Genomic DNA, 19966 nt, shown 5'->3' with positions numbered 1-19966 from the left:
ATCTCAATTCTAATAAAAAGGATTAGTTAGGAATCTCAGGCTTTGAAATTTTTTGGAAGCTGTTCTGATCTAGGCTTCCCCAAACCACGAAGCAGACTCCTTGTCCCGACAAAACCCCCTTTTTATTAAGTTACTGTGAATTCTTCTCATTCACATCCAGCAAAGTCTTTCAAGGGAGAATTTTACAATCACAGACCTTATCTGACTTGGAGAGCCGCCAGGCCGATATCTTCAGAACTTGGCAAGGAGTCACGAACCAATTAAGCGAACTAATTTGTCTCTTGCAAACTCCACTCCCCTTTCACTCCTCTTTTATTCCCTCTGGGAGGGGCCATTCATCTTCCACCCGTGGCCTTACTCCTGAGTCGACCCTTGTTCTTTAGCTGTTCCCTTCGTCTGGCCACTCTGCGCATGCGCACACTGGGAACAGGCTCCAGCTGTTCGTCTGCCTCATTGATGTCTGACTCCGAAGGCAGCTGATAACTGTCAGAGGGCCCTGGCCCCCTCTCTGCCTCCGACGCAGAGCCCTCATCAGAGCCTTCCCCAGACTCCAGGACTGGCCCATGTTCCTCCCCAACCTCCTCACTGTCCGAATCTGCTGTCAGCTCCACTGGCGGGCCACAACAGAAACAACCTCCGGTCCCCAGTGGAAACATACATTGTCCATAGTTAACTGGTAAAACAAACTTGAATTTATTGAAAAGCTGGATTTTTAAAAAAAAAAAAAATGAAAGGGTTATCAGGAAATGACCAGTTTTGGGTTTTTTTTAAAGAAATAATGTAATTCTCTAGCTCTGGAGGAGAGAAATAACTGAAAAGTTTGTAAAGAACATTTTTGCATCGGATAAACCAGGACGTGTGACGTTAAATCAACCGTCCACCTCCTGCCAAAACTTCTCACCGTACTTCTCACCAAGGGCTCCTCTTTCAAAAGACCAGTTCTTGGCTTTGCAAGACCGGGAATTGGGGGGGGGGGGGGGATTCGACATTTTGTGCAAAAACCAACAAGTTTTGTGGGAAAAGTCCCATCTCTTCCCTAAAGAGGCCAGCTCTTTCGGAGGCATCCAAAAGCCCTTACAAACCACCTCAGCTCAACCAGTGAGTGAGTCGAGTACCTTTGAGCAGTATAAAATACGAATCTCACGCCCACACATACACACACACACACACACATACATATATGCACATCATCAAACTGCGCGGCAAATTGTTCCATTTTTCCTCATCGTTGCCCTGGACCATCTGCGTTTGGCCGAGGAATTTTATCTCCAGGGACTTCCAAGCAGGGACTTCCTCTGGAAGAAGGACTTCGTTTCGCCATCCACATCTGGGCCACTTAAAAAAACGGTCCATCCTGTTTCATTGCAAGGTGTGGAAGGCCCACCTGCTCCATCCTGAGAGCCAGGAAGGAAGACCGGAGCAGAGGGTCTCCCGCTACTGACGGTTATCTTTGGAGACGTTATGGGCCAGCCAGTTAACTTTGGTTTTCCAGCTCTCGCGAAGAGCTTCATTGAACTTAAGTTGGAATTGCTTCCGGGCCTCTTCATCCGTCTTCCCCAATGCCAACGAGTCCTGAAAAGTGTAAATGAGACTTTTAAAAGCATTTTTTCGTCGGAAGAGGTTGTAGAAAAAATGCTTTTAAAAGTTAAAAAAAAAAAAAAAAAAGCCTCTGATGATCCTGCAGCTCAGCTGGGCATGGTGGGGGAGGGGGGGGCGCAGGGATTTTTGCTACTGGTTCTCTGAACCACCCGCCGCCATCGCTACCGGATTGGGCGATCCGGTCCGAACCGGGAGCATTTCACCCTTGGTTCAGAATATTGACTCTTTGGACAGTTCTTCTGCGACGGACTTTGTGGTTCAACCCAAATCTGGAAGATGCTGTTTGTGGAAACCCCCCCCCCCCCCCACACACACACACACACAAAACTTCTCTTCCTCACCTTGAGATACTGGATGTCTTTGGAGCAGCTCAATTCTGGCAGGCCGGCAGCTTTCATCAGGGAGAAAAGGTGCAAGAAGAGAAGGCCGTGGCCGCGAAGGATCATGTAAGCCGTTTCACAGTAATCTCTGAATCTGAGAGGGGGAGGGGAAAAAAAGATCCCGTGGGGGTAACTACTAAATCACCAACTCCCTCAAACAGAAGTCTCTGCCTTCGTGAAAACTGGATGCATGCCACTAGTCCTCGACTTACAACCATTGATTGATTGATTGATTGATTTGAATTTATATACCGCCCTTCTCCCGAAGGACTCAGGGCAGTGTACAGCCAGAGTAAGAACACACAAATAGAAAATTTAATAACAATTTAAAATATATATCAAACAATAGGGCCCGTAACTAATTAAAAACCCATTTTTAAACCTCAAGAATTAAAAACTAAAAGATTAAAAGTTAAAAAGAATTAGAATTAGGCCAGCCCGGGCTTGTTGGAACAAAAGAGTCTTGAGGGCAAGGCGGAAGGTGCGCCGGTCCGGGATCCTCCGAATCTCCGGGGGCAATTCGTTCCAGAGGGCAGGTGCCCCCACAGAGAAGGCTCTCCCCTTGGGGGGCTCGCCAGTCGGCGTTGCATTAGCAACTGTTCAAAGTGACAATGGCACCGAACGAAGTGATTTGGGACTGGGACTTGTTGGAGCCTCGCCACAATCACGTGATTTCAAAGTTTGGGTGTTTAGCCCAGGAGTCAGCAACCCGTGGCTCTGAAGCCGCATGTGGCTCTTTCATCCCTCTGCTGCGGCTCCCTGCTGTCGCTCAAAATATACGTTACAACCGCCAATGTGTGATACCCGCCGGCATGCAATTTATTAAGCTTTTCGACCCCCGGTAGGCCAGCCATGGATAAATCCAAGAAAAGAAAAGTTTCAGAAGAAAACAGAACGTTAAATTCAACTACATAGGCTAGTTCTGTGGCCGCTCAGGAGATAGTCAGGCACGGGAAGAGTTTTTGTGGCTCCCGGTGTTTTCTTTTCTGTGGGAAACGGATCCAAATGGCTCTTTGAATGTTTAAGGTTGCCGACCCCTGGTTTAGCTACTAGCATGTATGTACAATGGTTGCTAGATCATGGGATCATGCGATCGCCATTTGAAATCTTCCCCGTTAGCTTCTGTCGAGCAAAAGTTAGTGGGGAAGCTAGATTTGCTTAGTGACCATGTGATTCACTGAACAGCTACAGTGATTTGCTTTTTTTAAAAAAAAATGCAAAAAGGCCCGAAAATCAAGTGTGACTCACTTAATAGCCACCTTATTTAGCCATGGAAATTCTGGTACACTTGTGGTTGTAAGTCAACGACTGTCTGTATTAATCCTAGAGGAGAACCACTTCCATTGCTGGAATTCTGGTAAGCCCCATCCCTTCCTTCTCAACAAATCTTGTTAAAGAGAACCTGAGAAGCATGAGAGTCAAATCTTTATTGTCAGTGCACAACATATGTACAATGAGATTGGTTGAGCTCCCTCAGTGCACCCCCCCCCACAACACAATACAACTCACAGTGAAGACAGAAAATCCCTAACCCAATAAATCATATTAACAAAACACCCAGCATGCAGAAATCCTCTGACATTAACAAGCTGAGTGTCAACATCCAGCTTGAGCAGGCAATTAAAAGTCCAGGATCGTTTCCATTTCTGAAAAGCTTACCGTTTATGAAATACGTCGCACGGTAATGAATGGCGAGGTAAAACTAACTCTGAAATTCTCAGGCATCAGTTCAACGTACTAAAACAATGATTTTCCCAGGCTTTTCCCACATATCCCCAGGCTTCCCCGTAGACTAACTAAAACAAGTTCTCTTTGTTATGGGAACTATCTGCCTTCATCTTCACACCTGTTTAAGACGTCCTTGAAAGGTTTCCAGATTCTCACCGGCTTCAGTGGAACTGTAGAAGTTTCGTTTCTCCAACTAACCCCATTCATAAACGACACCTCCGCCCCCTTCCTCTTAAGGGCAAGTTGAAACGAAAAGGCACATAGCTGCCGATGTTTCACTCTTTTGATACTGAGCCTCCCTATATGACCAACCGCTCCTGTGAGCATTTCTCCTCGGTAGAGGAGAGGAACCTTGGTTGAAACCGAACGACAAGCCTCAATCCCACGCTTACCTTTCAAACTTCTCGCTGTTGCTGGTTTTCCCCTGCTGGATCACGTGGACGAAGTCGTAAGTCAGGATGAAAGGGACCCGTTCGCGATTGATGCCAAATTTGGTCTTGAAGTTCCCCAGGAAATGGCCGAAATCAATATGGAACAACTGCAGAGGGACGTTGAAGGGATGGAAGGAAAAGGTTTTAAAATTCTCACATGGCAAATCCAGCAATGGATTTTTGCTTTTATTTGAAGCAAAAAAAAGGAGCAGCATGCGTATGAAAGAACTCCAAATCAAAACGGTGTGTAATATTTAGAATCAAGACAATTTACAATGCCGGGCATTGCAATATGAATAAAATGCATAAGCCTAACATTGGACAACGTTGACCAACTCGTTGGATTTTTTAGGTTACAAAATAATACGTGAAGCGATATATAAGTCTTAAGTGCAACTGCTATTGCTATATCCACTAATCTAATTTTATTCTTATGGAATAAAATGGGAATGAACAAGGAAAGTCGGCTATGAGCCACGGTGGCGCAGTGGTTAGAGTGCAGTACTGCATGCTACTTCTGCTGACTGCCGGCTGCCTGCAATTTGGCAGTTCGAATCTGGCCAGGCTCAAGGTTGACTCAGCCTTCCATCCTTCCGAGGTGGGTAAAGGTAAAGGTTCCCCTCGCAGATATGTGCTAGTCGTTCCCGACTCTAGGGAGCAGTGCTCATCTCCATTTCAAAGCCGAAGAGCCAGCTATCCGAAGACATCCCTGTGGTCATGTGGCCGGCATGACTCAACGCCAAAGGCGTGCGGAACACTGTTCCCTTCCCACCAAAGGTGGTCCCTATTTTTTCTACTTGTCTTTTTTTACGTGCTTTCGAACTGCTAGGTTGGCAGAAGCTGGGACAAGTCACGGGAGCTCACCCCGTGACGCGGCACTAGGGATTCGAACCGCTGAACTGCCGACCTTTCGATCGACAAGCTCAGCATCTTAGCCACTGAGCCACCGCATCCCTAGATGGATAAAACGAGGACCCAAATTGTTGGGGCCAATATGCCGGCTCTGTAAACTGAGTTTAAAGAGTTCTGTAAAGCACTGTAAAAGCGGTATATAAGTCTTAAACGCTATTGCTATCATGATCCCAAAATACCTGGCCATTCTCTCGCACCATGATGTTGTCGCTGTGACGGTCCCCGATCCCCAACACATACGTAGCCACACAATATCCAGCACATGAAAGCGTGAATTCCTCAATGGCTCGTTCCAGAGCATCCCTACACAAGAGAGGAGAACAGGCTGTTGAAGGGAAAAGTCGACCTGCCCCTTGCAAAGCAGCATAAAAACTCACCTGGTGGTGCCCTTTCAAAACAAAAAAAAGCCAAGATTGAATTCCTATCCCCCCCCCCAAAGATGTTCTCTTCCTCCCTTGAATTCATTTTAAACTCCGCTGTCCTCGATTCTTGCAATTTTTAAGAAAGACGATTCATCCAGTTAATTATCTGAAGGTGTTCTGAGCTAGGCTTCCCAAGAGCATGAAGCAGACTCCTTGTCCCAACAAAAAAAACCCGTTTTTATTAAGTTACTGTGAATTCCTCTCATTCACATCCAGCAAAGCCTTTCAAGGGAGAATTTTACAGTCACAGACCTTATCTGGCTTGGAGAGCCGCCAGGCCGATATCGTCAAAACTTGGCAAGGAGTCTCAGAGAGTCACAAATCAATTAAGCGAACTAATTGTCTCCTGCAAACTCCCCTCCCCTTTCGTTCCTCTTTTATTCCCTCTGGGAGGGGCCATTCATTGTCCACCTGTGGCTTTACTCCTGAGTCGACCCTTGTTCTTTAGCTGTTCCCTTCTCCTGGCAGCTCACACTGGGAACAGGCTCCAGCTGTTAGTCTGCCTCATTGATGTCTGACTCCGAAGGCAACTGATAACTGGCATCCGGCCCTGGCCCCCTCTCTGCCTCCGATGCAGAGCCTTCCCCAGACTCCAGGACTGGCCCATGTTCCTCCCCAACCTCCTCACTGTCTGAGTCTGCTGCCAGCCCCACTGGTGGGCCACAACAGAAGGCCTCAGAAGCATCATGAGAAGATCTACTTAAGAGTTATTGAAGAACTGGGTGTTTTGAGACCAGCCGATCAGAAACTTGTTTGTATTCCATGTGTCTTCTCATGGAAGAAGATCTATCCATAGGTTCTACCCCTTGCTCCTTCCAGCTAAATGAGTTGAGTAGACAACGGCCAATGGACAGGACCCTTTTTCTGAGTAAACCTTCATCTATGCAAGTCTCATCTTCATAGTCTTTTCAAGCCTGAGTTTGTTTAGGCTTTTAGGACCAGTTTTTATTCTGGGCCTCTTCATTCAAGATCTGAATCACCATCACAACATCGGCCATGTTAGCTGAGATTTCTGGGAATTGTAGTCCCAGCCAAATTGGAAGGCATGGGGGCTTCCTTAGAACCATGATGGCGAACCTGTGGCATACGGAGACCTCTGCGGGCACGCGAGCCATCACCCAGCTCAGCTCCACCCCACATGTATGTGCGTCTCCCGCCAGCCAGCTGATTTTTGGGTCTCTACTGCGCTTGCGGGTGGGGGGACTGGGTGCATGTGGGGGGGAGGTGTGCTCCCCCCCCCCCCGTGGTCCATTTTGGGCCTAGCAGGCTTCCCTGCACCATCCTGGGTCAAAAAATTCCCACAGCCCGTTTTTGTTTTCAAGAGGCTGCAGGGAGGTGTGCTAGGCCCAAAACGGGGTGTGGGGTGAACGCACATGCGCGGGGTTGGGGGAAGCATGGAGGGTCACACGCAGGGGGTGGAGCATGGGGGGGTTGCGCGCGCGTTACATTATGAGTGCAGGCATACGTGCACTGTCACACATGTATCCGTGCACTTTCAGCACGCGACGACAAAAAGGTTAGCCATGACTGCCTTAGGACATACCCAGGATTTTTGGATTTCAGCCAATTGAGGAGGGCATCCTTGTTGAAAGCAGCCGTGGCCGCCATGTTGCTCTTGTTGAGTTGAATGTTGGCGATGGTGTCGGAATTCCTCACCACTTCGATCAGCCCCATCTTGTCTCCTGTGGAAAGGCAGCCGTAAGGGGTCATCCTTCAGAGGAAGAGAGAGAGAGAGAGAGAGAGGAATCATCAGATCCTGCCCCGGTGGGGTGAAACGTGAGATGTCAGGACAGGTACCGACACCTCCACCAAGCCCAAAGTTGAGATCAAACTCAAGCACGCAAGCTTTGGAAGAAGGATCAGATCGAAGAGCGGGAAAGGGAAGCCTACATCGGAATTGGGAATTAACGGATGGAAGATAAGATTGTAAGAACAGGGGTGTCAAACTCGATTTCATTGAGGGCAGGGTTGTGTTTGATCTTGGGGGGGGCAGGGGAGGCATGGCCAGCTTGATGTCACTCTCAGGGTTCTGGCGGATACCCTAATTAAATCGTAAGTCTCGAGCCAAGTTTCAAAAGAAATCCAGTTATTTATTAGGAGCGTCATGTCGGCAGGTTCCCAAGCGAGGCCAGCTCTGTTCCTACGTAATTCACGCTCCAATTATGACCCTGTTTTCCCCCCCTCCCCCCAGAGTGTGTCATCAATCACATTCGCCAACGGAGCAATTTCGTGGGTTGTAGAAGTCACTCCCCTTGCTGCTGTAGGTAACCCTGGGATACAGCCTTGAGAGAGATGAGCGTGGAATGTGCATCTGTTTTTGTCTGCTGTGCAGTTTCGACAGTTTTCCATCCCTCCCGGCCTATGGCAACTCGAGAGCAGGCCAGGAATGCTTTCTGAGTTAACAATCACTCCTGTTGGGAGGCGCCTGGGGCCTCTGGGCTCCCAAGCTCCGTTTTCAGTTGCGACGGCCTCCTGCAGCCCTCTGCCAGCGAAAACATAGCTCAGGGGGAGGTCCTACACATGCCCCCCAAGCTCTCTTTTCGCTGGCAGAAGGCTGAAGGAGACCGTTGCAGCCAAAAATGGAGTCTGGGAGGGACATTCGCGGCTCTCTCGAGCTCCATTTTCGTTGGCAGAGGCACCGCGAGCCAGTCCTTCGCTATTTCCAGGGTGGCCCCGTAGGCCAGATCTAAGCACCCCACGGGGTGGATCCGACCCATGGGCCTCATGTTTGACACCCCTGCTGTAGAAGAAACAGGATGGAGAGAAGAGTTCATCAGCACCCTTCCAGGCTTGTAATACAGCTGCAGAAAGCAAAGTGTTAAGTTCTTTGGGGCAGTTTTCCCCATACATCAACTCACCTCAAGTCGAGACCTTCTTGCTTCCATAAGATATCCATGAGCTGGATCATTTGGAGGGTCAACATATCTTGGCGAAGATCTGCCAAATGGAGAAATATTGATTTGGCCCTTCGTGTTTCTCTCTCTTCTTTCTTTCCTACGACCCTCAACTTTTTCCAACCAGAAATCACAGGGATGAGACCATGTCCATCCATCGCCCCGGATTTTTCAGCCGGACCACAAGGGGGCACGCTTTGGCTAGGCGGAACCATGCAAAACTCTGCCCCTAACGCGGAGATGCCTCTGATAACGTTAGCTAGTTTGGTAATGAAACGTCTGGAGGAAAACCAGCTCAGAGAGCTCTGAGGACCCCTGGATGCAGAATTTTTTTTTAGCACGACTTAAAATCCTCTGCAGCTGCATCGGCTCACCCATATTTTGAATATTTTGTTTCTCCTTGGAGCCGAAGTCTTTATGGAAGAAGACAGGCCCACCTCCCCTTTAACTTAAGAAAAACACCGAACGCCAGTGGTGGATTGCTACCAGTTTGCCCCGGTTCAGGCAAACCCGTAGTAGCGGCGTTGGGAGGCTCCGCCCACCCGCTCGGACGTCATGAAATATGCTCTGCGTGCGTGAGCGAACTGGTAGCAAAGGTAAGTGAAACCCACCACTGCCGAAGGCCCATCCTGAGGTAAAGGCTTCCTCTTAAACCTTCATTGCAGTGGAAGTAGTTCAGTGAACTCTTCCCAGGGGAAGGAAACGGTGTGTGAGGCCATCTAGCCTGACCCCGTGTACACTGTATCTTGCTAACCCAAAAACTGGGTTTGACGCGCTCTCTTACCGTCCCCGTTTTTGAATATCAATCCTGTGCCGTTTCCTCCTGCCTCGCCGTTGTTAAACATGATCCACAGCGGTTTCATCTTGGAATCCATGACGGTGCAAAGCTCTACACTGAAAAGGGGGGCACACAAAAAGTGTGGGGAGTGTGTGACACGGGGGGGGGGGAGAAATCCTTGCCGCTCCGAAAACTGGCCTAAACACACACATACACATGCTAACTTTTAAGGAAAACCAGCATTTCTCGACCGTGGCCATTTTAAGAGAAGGTGGACTTCAACTCCCAGAATTCCCCAGCGAGGTTGGCAATAACAACAGAATACTTCATTGGCCGAGTGTGATTAGACGCACAAGGAATTTGTCTCTGGGGCAGAAGTTCTCAGATGCTACTGGAGCTTTTCTGGCTGGGGAATCCTGGGAGTTGAAGTCCACCCCTCTTAAGACTGCATAGGTTGAGAAACACGGAGTTAAATCAGCCACTGTTATGAGGTGGGACCATGTTTCCCCGAAAATAAGACCCCGTCTTATATTTTTTGAACCCCGAAATAAGCGCTTGGCGTTATTTTCGGGGAGGTCTTATTATTTTGGGGCACGTGGAGCAAGACGGGGCTCCTCTTGCCGTCTTACCTGATTTCCAGCTCTGTCTCCCTAATCCTAACCAGATGAAATGGCGGGGACTGGCTGCGTATGCGGTTAAATATTTTCGGGGAGGGTTTATTTTTGAGGGAGGTCTTATTTTCGGGGAAACACGGTATTTCTATAAACTCAGATGAATGGATGGATGCAGGGGTGCTATTCAGCAGGTTCTGACAGGTTCTGGAGAACCGGTAGCGGAAATTTTGAGTAGTTCGGCGAACCGGCAAATACCATCTCTGACTGGCCCCCGAGTGGGGTGGGAATGGGGATTTTGCAGTATCCTTCCCCTGGAGTGGGGGAGGAAATGGGGATTTTGCAGTATCCTTCCCCTGGAGTGGGGGAGGAAATGAGGATTTTGCAGTATCCTTCCCCCCAAGGAGTGGGGAGGGAATGGGGATTTTGCAGTATCCTTCCTCTGGAGTGGGGTGGGAATGGAGATTTTGCAATATCCTTCCCCTGCCATGCCCACAAAGCCACGCCCATAGAACTGGTAGTAAAAAAAAATTGAATTCCACCACTGGATGGATGGATGGATGGATGCCGAGCTATTTCTCCCCCTTCCCTCATTCACCCCTACTTAATCCCACCACTACAATACCCATCACTTTTAGCGGCTGCCCTGAATCACGACTCTCAACCGACGTTAATTCTATCATTTAACCCAGCTGGCCTTCCGACGCGTCCTTATTAATTTTCAGTCCCATCCTGAAACCGTGTCCACCACCCATCCACCTGCCCCACTCGCTTCAGCCCCCTTACCTGACTTTTGCCAGGAAGATTCGGGGATCCAGAGGGGACTGGAGATTGGAGAGGGCCTCTAGATAGGTTTCTTGGCGCATACAAGTATGCATGAATTCCTTGGTTTGAGGCTTGGTGTTTTTCTGAGCGCTGACCTTGATGAGGTCATTCAGAGCCTTAAGCTTGTTGAGGGCTTCGCTCTTGAATTTGGAGACAGACAAAAAGTTAGATCAAATGGATCCCACCCCGGTGGGTTAGATCAAATGGATCCCACCCGGTGCTCGCTAAGACAATCCTCTTGAGGTTGGAAATCATAACAGAATACTTCTGTTATTATTTGGCCAAATGTGATTAGACACACAAGGAATTTGTCTGTGGTGCAGAAAGGTCTCGGATGCCACTTGAGTTGAATCCGGAGAGAAGGCAGAAAAGTTAGATCAAATGGATCCCACGAGGGACTCGCTAAGACACTGACTGACGATCCTCTTGAGGTTGGAAATCATAACCGAATACTTTCTTTGGCCAAATGTGATCAAGACGCACAAGTTCTCGGAAGTTCTCAGGTGCCACTTGAGTTGGCATATGGACTCATATTGTTTGGTCTTGTCCTCTTTTTTTTTTTTTTCGTCTTTGCTGATATCAACCCAACCGGTATGACAATTCTGGGTCAATGGCTATGTATCCGGCTCTCACAATATGTGAGATATGTGTGCACGGGTGTTACAAGGCATTTGTGAAGGATACACGCAGCCTTCGACAGCAATCACCGAATGGTTCAGATTGAGCCCATTTAACCAGAACCACTCTGCTTGCCTCCTGTCCCAGACTGAAAATCTGAGTGAGGAGGTTCCTTCCCAACGACCGTCCTCCTTCTGTGAACTAAGATATCTTTTATATGGCGGTGGTCCAGTCTGTGTGTGTATGTGCGTGTCTCTCTCTCTCTCCGCCATTTCCCAGAACCAATCTCACTTCCCATGGGAGCCTCCTTACTGTTCTGACCTAGGCTCCCTTAACAAGCAGGAGGCAGGAATTACTGGCAAAACCTCTTTTATTTACACGACTGTGAATTCCATTCATTCGCAGTCGGCAAAGTTTGCCCAAACAGTTTTTCAAAGGAATATTTATCAACACAAACCTTATCTCTTTTGGCAAGCTGCCACGTAACTTGTTTCCAACCGCAGCACAAGGCCAAACTTGGCACAGAGTCTCTCAGAGTCACGGAATGAACGAATTGTTTCCTGCGAAAGCTCCCCCCCCCCCCCGCGTTCGCTCCTCTTTTGTTTCCTATGGGAGGGGCCAATCACCTCCAAGATGTGGCTTTTACTCCTGAGTCGACCCTGCTTTCTGAGTTGTTCTTGTCTTCCCACAGCTCTGCGTATGCGCACACTGGGAACCGGGTCCAGCTGTTCCTCTGCCTCACTGCTGTCTACCTCCTTCTCTGCCTCCGACGCAGAGCCCTTTCCCCAGCCCCCAGGACTGGCCCAAGTTCCTCCCCAACCTCCTCACTGTCTGACTCTGCTGCCAGCTCTGCTGGCTGCCGTCCGGGCCACAACACTTACCTGCTTCATCAGAGCTTTGATGTGGTGAGCGTTTCCCCGGCAATAGGCCTCGAGAATCAGGCCAAACCTTAAGGCAAGCGAAGGGAAGTGCATTTCCGATCTAACCACAGTTAAACGTCGAAGGAGACATGGAACCCAAGCAAGAAAAAAAAAATAAAAGACAGAATTTTAATCACGGGGAAGTTACAATATATCGCCACAACCTCTGGGCAGCTGTGCTCATTGAATTTCTTCTATTCTTATCTCCCGCTTATTTCCCTTGACCGTTGGTAGTTCAGATTCTCGTAGATAGCTTAAGCTTTGCAATAAATCTTTATACTCATTTGAATCTTCAAATTTCTCCGGGAGCTTGACAAATTAAGACTTAGAATAATTTTATTGTCACTTTGAATGTACACTAATCGGCATACATTAAAATGAAATTTCGTTGCATGAACCTCTCAAAGGGTCACCACCTCCAATCTACACTACGTAAACATGACAAAATAAATAAATACAAAATTGTGTATAGACCCATATATATGACACAGAGAAAACAACACTGTCTAGTTATTCTCCATTAACAAAGCTTCCATGTTCCACAGCAGCCTATCTCCAAATCTCAGCTGCTTGCTAAGAAATGAATATAAGCAAAGGGCTGGGGATGGATGGAGGGGGGCTGTCTGTCATCCTTTCCTCAAAATTTCCAATCCCAGAGAACGGATCATAAACCGCCTTGCTTCTCCCATAACCTCTTCTCTCACCTGAGATGCCAGAAAAGGAAATGGCCGATCTTCCGGTTAGATAAGGCCCTGCCCAAAAGGAATTTGGTTAATTCACAATCTAAGTAGGACTGGTATTTCAAAACCTGAACCAGCTGTAGAAGATACTGGAACAATTCGGCATCCCTGAGGAAGGAAGAACAAGAGGGTTAATCGATGGCCCCCTTTGTTGCATAACCATTCAGACAACACGTTTAACCCCGAGGGAATTATCCTGAGTTTAAACTAACCACGTTCTAGGTTTAAACTAACCCATCTTGGCCCGTTGAGGGAAGGAAGCCGTCAGATCTTCAAAATAACCAGGTTAAGCAGCTGAAATAGCTCTCTCTCTTTGGAGGATTGATTTGACTCCCATCCTGGGGACAGGGATGATGAGACTTGTAGTCCAATCCGCCTGAGGAGTGCCACTTTCAGGGGAGGGGGATTCAGCAACCCCAATCTCCCCTTTTCCCCCCAATTCGCACAGTCAATTTCATCTCCCCCTGTCTTTTGGTCACGTATCTTTTGCCATGTTTTTCTCAACACCAAAAAGATGGCACCAACATACCTCGGATCAATATTTTTTTTCAATCTTGGCAATTTTAACCTGGGTAGTTGAAGTCTACCCAACTCCCAGAATTCACTGGCTGGCTGTGGGGAATTCTGGGAGTTGAAACCCACCCATCTTAAAATCGCCCAGGTTGAGAAACGCCCCCCTGGGTTTGAAGTTTGTTTCACTTTTTAAAATAAAACCGAAAATTGTATTGTTGTTTCGTTAGTCGTGAAGTCGTGTCCGACCCATCGCGACCCCATGGACAATGTTCCTCCAGGGCTTCCTGTCCTCTACCATCCTCTGGAGTCCATTGAAGCTCACGCCAACTGCTTCAGTGACTCCATCCAGCCACCTCGTTCTCTGCCGTCCCCTTCTTCTTTTTTCCCTCCATCGTTCCCAGCATTCGGCTCTTCTCCAGCGAGTCCTTCCTTCTCATTAGGTGGCCAAAGAATTTGAGTTTCCTCTTCAGGATCTTGGCCTTCTAAAGAGCAGTCAGGGTTGATCTCCTCTAGGACTGACCGGTTGGATGGCCTTGCAGTCCAAGGGACTCGCAGGAGTCTTCTCCAGCACCAGAGTTCAAAAGCCTCAATTCTTTGGCGCTCAGCCTTACTTGTGGTCCAATTTTCACAGCCATCCATTGCAACTGGGAAAACCATCGCCTTGACTATACGCTCTTTTGTTGGCAGGGTGATGTCTCTGCTTTTTAGTATGCTGTCTAGATTTGTTATAGCTTTCCTCCCCAGGAGCAAGCGTCTTTTAATTTCTTGGCTGCAGTCCCCATCTGCGGTGATCTTGGAGCCCAAGGAAAACAAAATCTGTCGCTACCTTCATTTCTTCCCCATCTAGTTGCCAGGAGTCGAGAGGGCCGGATGCCATGATCTTAGTTTTCTTAATGTTGAGTTTCAAGCCAACTTTTGCACTCTCCCTTCTTCACCCGCATCAAGAGGCTCTTTAGTTCCTCTTCGCTTTCTGCCATTAGAGTGGTATCATCGGCATAGCTGAGGTTGTTGATATTTCTCCCGCCAATCTTAATTCCAACTTTTGATTCATGAAGCCCCGCCTTTCTCATGAAATATTGTATTTATTAATTGTATTACTTCCTTTTCAAAACAGCCCTCTCCTTTTCTTTCTCTCTCTTCCTCACTTCATCCCCCCTTTTTTCCCCTTCTTTGGGAGATGAATTTTAGTGAGTTGGCGAGTTCTTTTTTTTTTTAATTGAAATTTATTATAATACAATACAGTACAATCAGTCAGACTGTGTTATTTTTCTACACAGGTTAGATTGATTCTTCTTTTTTCATCGTAATATAACGTAATTTACATATGCATCTTAAGATTTATATTAACTGTTATCTATTCTTTATTCTATTATCAATCCACCTGTACCAATCATCCCCCACCGTATAATATTCTGAGACTTCTTTCTCATTTAATTCTAACGTTAATTTGTTTGTTTCGGCACATTCTAGAACCTTCGGAATAATATGTTCCTTTAGTGGTGTGTCCTTTCCTTTCCAATATTGGGCGTAAGCTATTCTTGCTGCAGTGAGTATATATATGTATGAATTTTAACTCACGTCAGCTTTTTCAGGGAGTTGACAGTGAAGCGGCTCACGTAAGGGTCAGGGAAATTAAAATCTAAAAGCTCCAAGGCGTTGAGAACGGGAAGCTCCGGCCAGGATTGCAGCAAAAATATCATCTGCAAGACAAGCATAGGATCAGCTCTGGATCGGGGCAAGCCTTTCGTCATCTTTTAGTCTCCAGTTTCCGTCAGAAAAGCACTGAAGGTATCGCTGCCCTGGTATACTACCCCTAAATAAGGAAGCTTGATTTATTCTTAACTGGGTTAAGGTCTGAGCTATTCCCAGGCCATTCCAGCAATGGAATAGGATTATCTTGAAACTCCCCCCCCCCCAAAAAAGTGGTGTTATTAGCCGTCAAACCTCAAAAATACACTTTTCCCCAAAGGTTTCCATTTTGGCCACTACTTTATAGTTAGACCGTGTGTGACTGACAGACTGGATACCAAATTGTGATTTTAATACAGATTTTATCTTTTATATGGATATCCATTGAGCGTTTTTATTTGTTCTGGTCTCTGGTCTTTTGACCGTAATAAACTTGATTTGATTTGAATAACGGCAGTTAACAATCCAGTTTTTTTCCTAAACACAGCACACTAACTTTTTTTTAACAGTAACAGATTGGGAAGGGGCCTTTGGAGGTCATTTAGTCCAACCCCCTTCTCACGCAGGAGACCTGTACTAGGGATTCGAACCGCCGAACTGCCGACCTTTCTGATCGACAAGCCCAGTGTCTTTGGGGCAGCTTTCTAGATGAGTTTCTAAGTTAGGATTTAACCGCCTGTCATCCCCGGATAAATATTTTATCCCCGGTAGATCTTAACTAAAATTCTCACCTGGGCAACATCCTCGTGTTTATTCCACTTGGTTACCATAAGGAGTTTGGCCAATGCTCCCGGATACTGATCCTGAATCTGGTATCTCATTTTCCACACCAAATCCTTCTCGTGTTCGTAAAGTTCGATGCAAGATCTACGCTCCAGAATCTCCTTCAGCTGCTGTTTCTAGACAGAACCACAAGATGGCAGTCAAGAGCAAGAGAGAAAGCTAACAATTTCCCCCACTAGAAAAGGAGGAAGTAAAATATATTTATAGGAACACTAGAAAAGCTGTCTTTGCGGGGCTTTTTTTGCAGGGGGAAAAAATAGGGGTTGTGTGTGTGTCTGTGCAAATTCTTCGGGGATAGAAAAAAGGGGCCCAAAAGGGGAAGCCCATCATCCCCTGCAGGACCAAAGCCAAAAGCAGTGAGATTTACAGGGTCATTTAGCTCAGGAGAGGAAAAGGAAGTACAGAAAAATCTCACGAAAGCTCAGACATGTTGAGTAGGAAGGATCTTTTCTATGGTAAAGAAATGTTTTTCGACCTTAGCAACTTGGAAGACAGATGGACTTCAACTCCCAGAATTCCCTAGTCAGCAAGCCAATTCCTACAACTTTTTTTTTTTTTTTTAAATTAATTGCTTTACTTTTCATCCTGTTGTTGGATTTAAATAAGGAGAGAAAAAAAAGTCTTTGAATAGTGGCCTTGGAAGGTTGAAATATTCAAGATCCGGTCCCTGCTTTTAAGAGGGCACGCTTGTCTCTTTTGAAGGTCTCCTGTTTGAGCAGGGGGTCAGACTAGCAGACCTCCAAGGTCCCTTCCATCCCTAGGAGTCTATGTTTCATGTTGAGCTTGACTCATTTCTGGGAAACGTTTAAAGGCAGAAGAAAGGAGCTCCCTCTCTCATCATCATCATCTAATGACCCCATAATCCCTTAGCGGGGTGGAGTCGGGGCAACTGAATGGGGCTGAGTGTTTACTGGCCAGATGCCCTTCCTGTCACCAATGCGGAGTTTTGTTCAGCAGATATAGTCTCAGTGTGCCTGTTTTTAATTTACAATCACAACTTGGGACAAGAATTTTCAAGGCTGAGCAAGGCAGTTGTCAAGAAGGGAGTGGCGCCTGATTTTACAGCCGTTTATTCTGCCACGGGCGGCTAGGCAAATCACCGTTGTTAAGCAAATCACTCCGTCGTAAAGTGAATTCCAGCTTCCCCCATTGCATTTCCGTATTGGATAGTTCTCCACTGGCGATCACATGACCCTGGGATGCTACAAACATTCCAAATACACCCAGGGCAACCCAATTTTTATCAGATGTTGCAACGGTCGCTAAGGATCGGTTGCAAGCCTCTTTTTTCCAACGTTGTTGTAACTCTGAGCAGTCGCTAAATTGATGGCTGAATGTCGAGGACCAGCTTTATCTCCCTTGCACTCCCAAATCCCATTTTAAGCAGAATTTCTGCATGCCCCCCCCCACAGATACAGCTCAAAACATCTGCCAGACTTAAAAAAAAAAAAAAAAAGAGTTTGTTTGGTGCTGACCTCTTCTGGATCCTCTCTGGTACCGCAGGCACCATGGCCGTTTTGCCCCTTTTCTAAGATCTGAAACAATAAAACACACAAACACACAAAAGTGGTACCTGAATAATATTTGTCCTCCAAGAAAGATAGACCTCTAGAGAAAATGGCTTCCGTTATCAGCTGGTCTTTGTTTACCTCAGGGGTGGGCTTCAAAAATTTTAGCAACCGGGTTCTCTGCTGGGTTGCTGGGTGGGCGTTGCCATGGTGGGCGTGGCCTAGTCGGCCTCCTGTACCACAGCGAGGGGGCGGTGGCGTGTTTTTGCCCTCCCTGGGCTCCAAAGGCTTTTCTCGAGCCTCCAGGAGGGCGAAAATGGCCTCCCCAGGCTCCGGAGGCCCTCTGGAGGCTGGAAATGGGCCTGTTTCCGGCCTTCCCAAACTTCCAGTAGGCCCGTTTTTCGCCCTCCCCAAGCGTCTGTGCATGTCCTACACCTATCTGTATCCAAAACAGGCTGCGTGGGGACACCTGTGAGGGGCGGGGCAGGTGGGCAAGGCCAGCCAGGAGTGGGATTTGGGGGCTCTCCGAACTGCCCAGAATCTTAGCTAGAGGTTCTTCCGAACCCCTGCAAATCCCCAGCAGCCCACCCCTGGTTTTCCCATCGTTTGGGGGCATTCCCTGTTGCCATTTTTCTCGCTGAATCCCAATGTCCAACGTCCAAGCTGGCAGTAGCCCACCGCTGCCACCCCCCGAGATCTTGTTAGTTTGGGAATCAGAAGATTCAGATCTGGTTCTGAGTCCCCCTCCCTGTCTGCCTTTGGGCATGTTCTGTCCCCGTCTCACACACGCACACAAACAGACAGCCAGGGGTTAAATAAACTGGCAGACAACCAATTCTTCTGATAAGAAGCTTGGCAGCAACCCAGTAGCTGCTTGCCAAGAACTTTACTCAATAAACAAAATACACACAGTCAAGAATTGTCCAGTTCGTAAAATAAATCCAAGGCCGATAATGTTGTTTCCAAAGATGCAATGTGACTCGATAGTAGTTAGTTTTGTCCGTCACAGAGTCTGAATGGCCACCTCACCCCCTTTTATACCCTGTGGGGTGTGGTCCAGTGACTCAGCTTAATCTCTGGCACGCCTTTTCTTCTGTTGCGCGCGCTTATCTCTGCGACGCTGCCGGGGATCCAGCCAAGACTCATTTCCCTCATCACTGTCCACCTGTGGCTGCGTGGACGTGCTTGGCCCCGGCCCTATCTCTTGCCCTTCGGCGGACACTGAAGGCATTGCCAGAGAGGAGGGTCCTGGAGAGGGAGGCCTTGCCAACTCCTCTCCTTCACTCTCGGAGTCCTCTCCTGCCGATGACACAGGCTCAGGTAACGGAGCCACAACAGGGCACAACCTCAACCCACGAACACCAAGAGAAGCAAGGCAAATCGTCCCGGCGAAGGGACCCATTTGCTCCCGTTACCCAGAACACAAAACAAGCAGCAGGGAACACACACAGACACGCATGGGGCTCACCTGTCTCATGGGAGGGTAGTAGATCGGATACAACGAAATACCAGGGAAGCGGATGAATAGCGTGGCAGCGCTCTCTGTGTTGGGATTCGTCTGGATGGTGCCCGTTGGGTTTAACAATTCCCCTTTCTCGTCTGGAAGGCAAAAGGGCTGAAGCTGCCAAATGGCTCCATTCGAACGCAGAGCCTCGCTGGGTTAGGTTTACGGGGTGCCGTAACTAGTGGTGGGATTCAAATAACTTAACAACCGGTTCTCTGACCTAGTGACCGGCTGGGTGGGCGTGGCCAGGGGGTGTGACAGACAGCACTCAGCCTCCTGCACCCACCCCCCCGGGAGTAAAAATGGGCCACAGTGGGACCGGAAGGCCCGTTTTTCACCTTCCCCAGGTTCCAGAGGCTTTCTTGGATCCTGGGGAGGGCAGAAACTGCCTTCCCCAACCCCCAGAGGCTGGAAATGGCCCTTTTCCCGACTTCCGGTGGGCCCAGAAGACCCAAAAATCAGCTGGCTAGTGCACGCATGCACGCTGGAGCTGAGCTAGGGCAACGCTTGTGTGACCACAGATATGGCTCCGCATGCCATAGGTTCGCCTTCACGGGTTTTCCTGCTTGAGAGGGGGGTTAGACTAGAGGTCCTCCCAGGTCCCTTCCAACTCCGTTAATTTTGCAATTCTGCGATTCGATCTTTAAAACCTGCTTCTTGTTGGGGGTTTTTTAGGCTTTTTGGTGTAGCAGAAACCCGATGGGTTTAAATAATAATAAAGAAATGAAAGGAGCAGACCAGTTATGGCATTCAGCTGGTTCTATCCGGTTTGAGCGAACCGGTAGAGGCAACTGCAGGGTGCCCCGACCACCCGCGTGGAAGACGTCCCATTTTTCCTTGTTTTTGAGGCTCTGATCATGCACAGAAGGCCTTGTGCCTGCGCAGACGATGTGCGAGTGCGCATACATTTGCGAACCGGTAGGGAAGATAAATAAATTTGCACCCCTGGAGCAGACTCATCCAACTGGACGCCCTTTCCTGTTCTCCCTGGGAAAAGAGAAGGATTTATCCCACCTGGGAAGGCCGACCACATGGGTAAGACGCACTCTCCGGTTTTCAGCTGGTCTTGGTAGTCAAAGAGCATCACGTTCACCCAAGCGAGCGGGCAGTC

At 48.1% G+C, this 19966-nt stretch overlaps 1 protein-coding gene across 1 annotated transcript in view; it reads right to left on the bottom strand.

Annotated features, from left to right (window-relative positions):
* Positions 1–669: 669 nt before the first annotated feature.
* PIK3CD (phosphatidylinositol-4,5-bisphosphate 3-kinase catalytic subunit delta) overlaps positions 670–19966 on the bottom strand; it is a 38777-nt gene continuing 19480 nt past the window's right edge. The window contains 15 exon segments of the mRNA XM_070955997.1: positions 670–1572; positions 1941–2073; positions 4100–4245; positions 5230–5353; positions 7016–7183; positions 8331–8409; positions 9151–9260; positions 10542–10720; positions 12080–12179; positions 12823–12966; positions 14950–15071; positions 15792–15959; positions 17319–17378; positions 18820–18950; positions 19870–19966. Coding sequence (XP_070812098.1) covers positions 1435–1572; positions 1941–2073; positions 4100–4245; positions 5230–5353; positions 7016–7183; positions 8331–8409; positions 9151–9260; positions 10542–10720; positions 12080–12179; positions 12823–12966; positions 14950–15071; positions 15792–15959; positions 17319–17378; positions 18820–18950; positions 19870–19966 — 1899 coding nt within the window. The 3' untranslated portion in view covers positions 670–1434.

This window comes from Pituophis catenifer, unplaced genomic scaffold (genome assembly GCF_029215685.1).
Source record: "Pituophis catenifer annectens isolate HBS135680 unplaced genomic scaffold, rPitCat1.0.hap2 SCAF_18, whole genome shotgun sequence".
Taxonomy (NCBI): domain Eukaryota; kingdom Metazoa; phylum Chordata; class Lepidosauria; order Squamata; family Colubridae; genus Pituophis; species Pituophis catenifer.
Note: the sequence above shows the minus strand (reverse complement) of the source record. Positions and strands in the feature narration are given on the sequence as shown.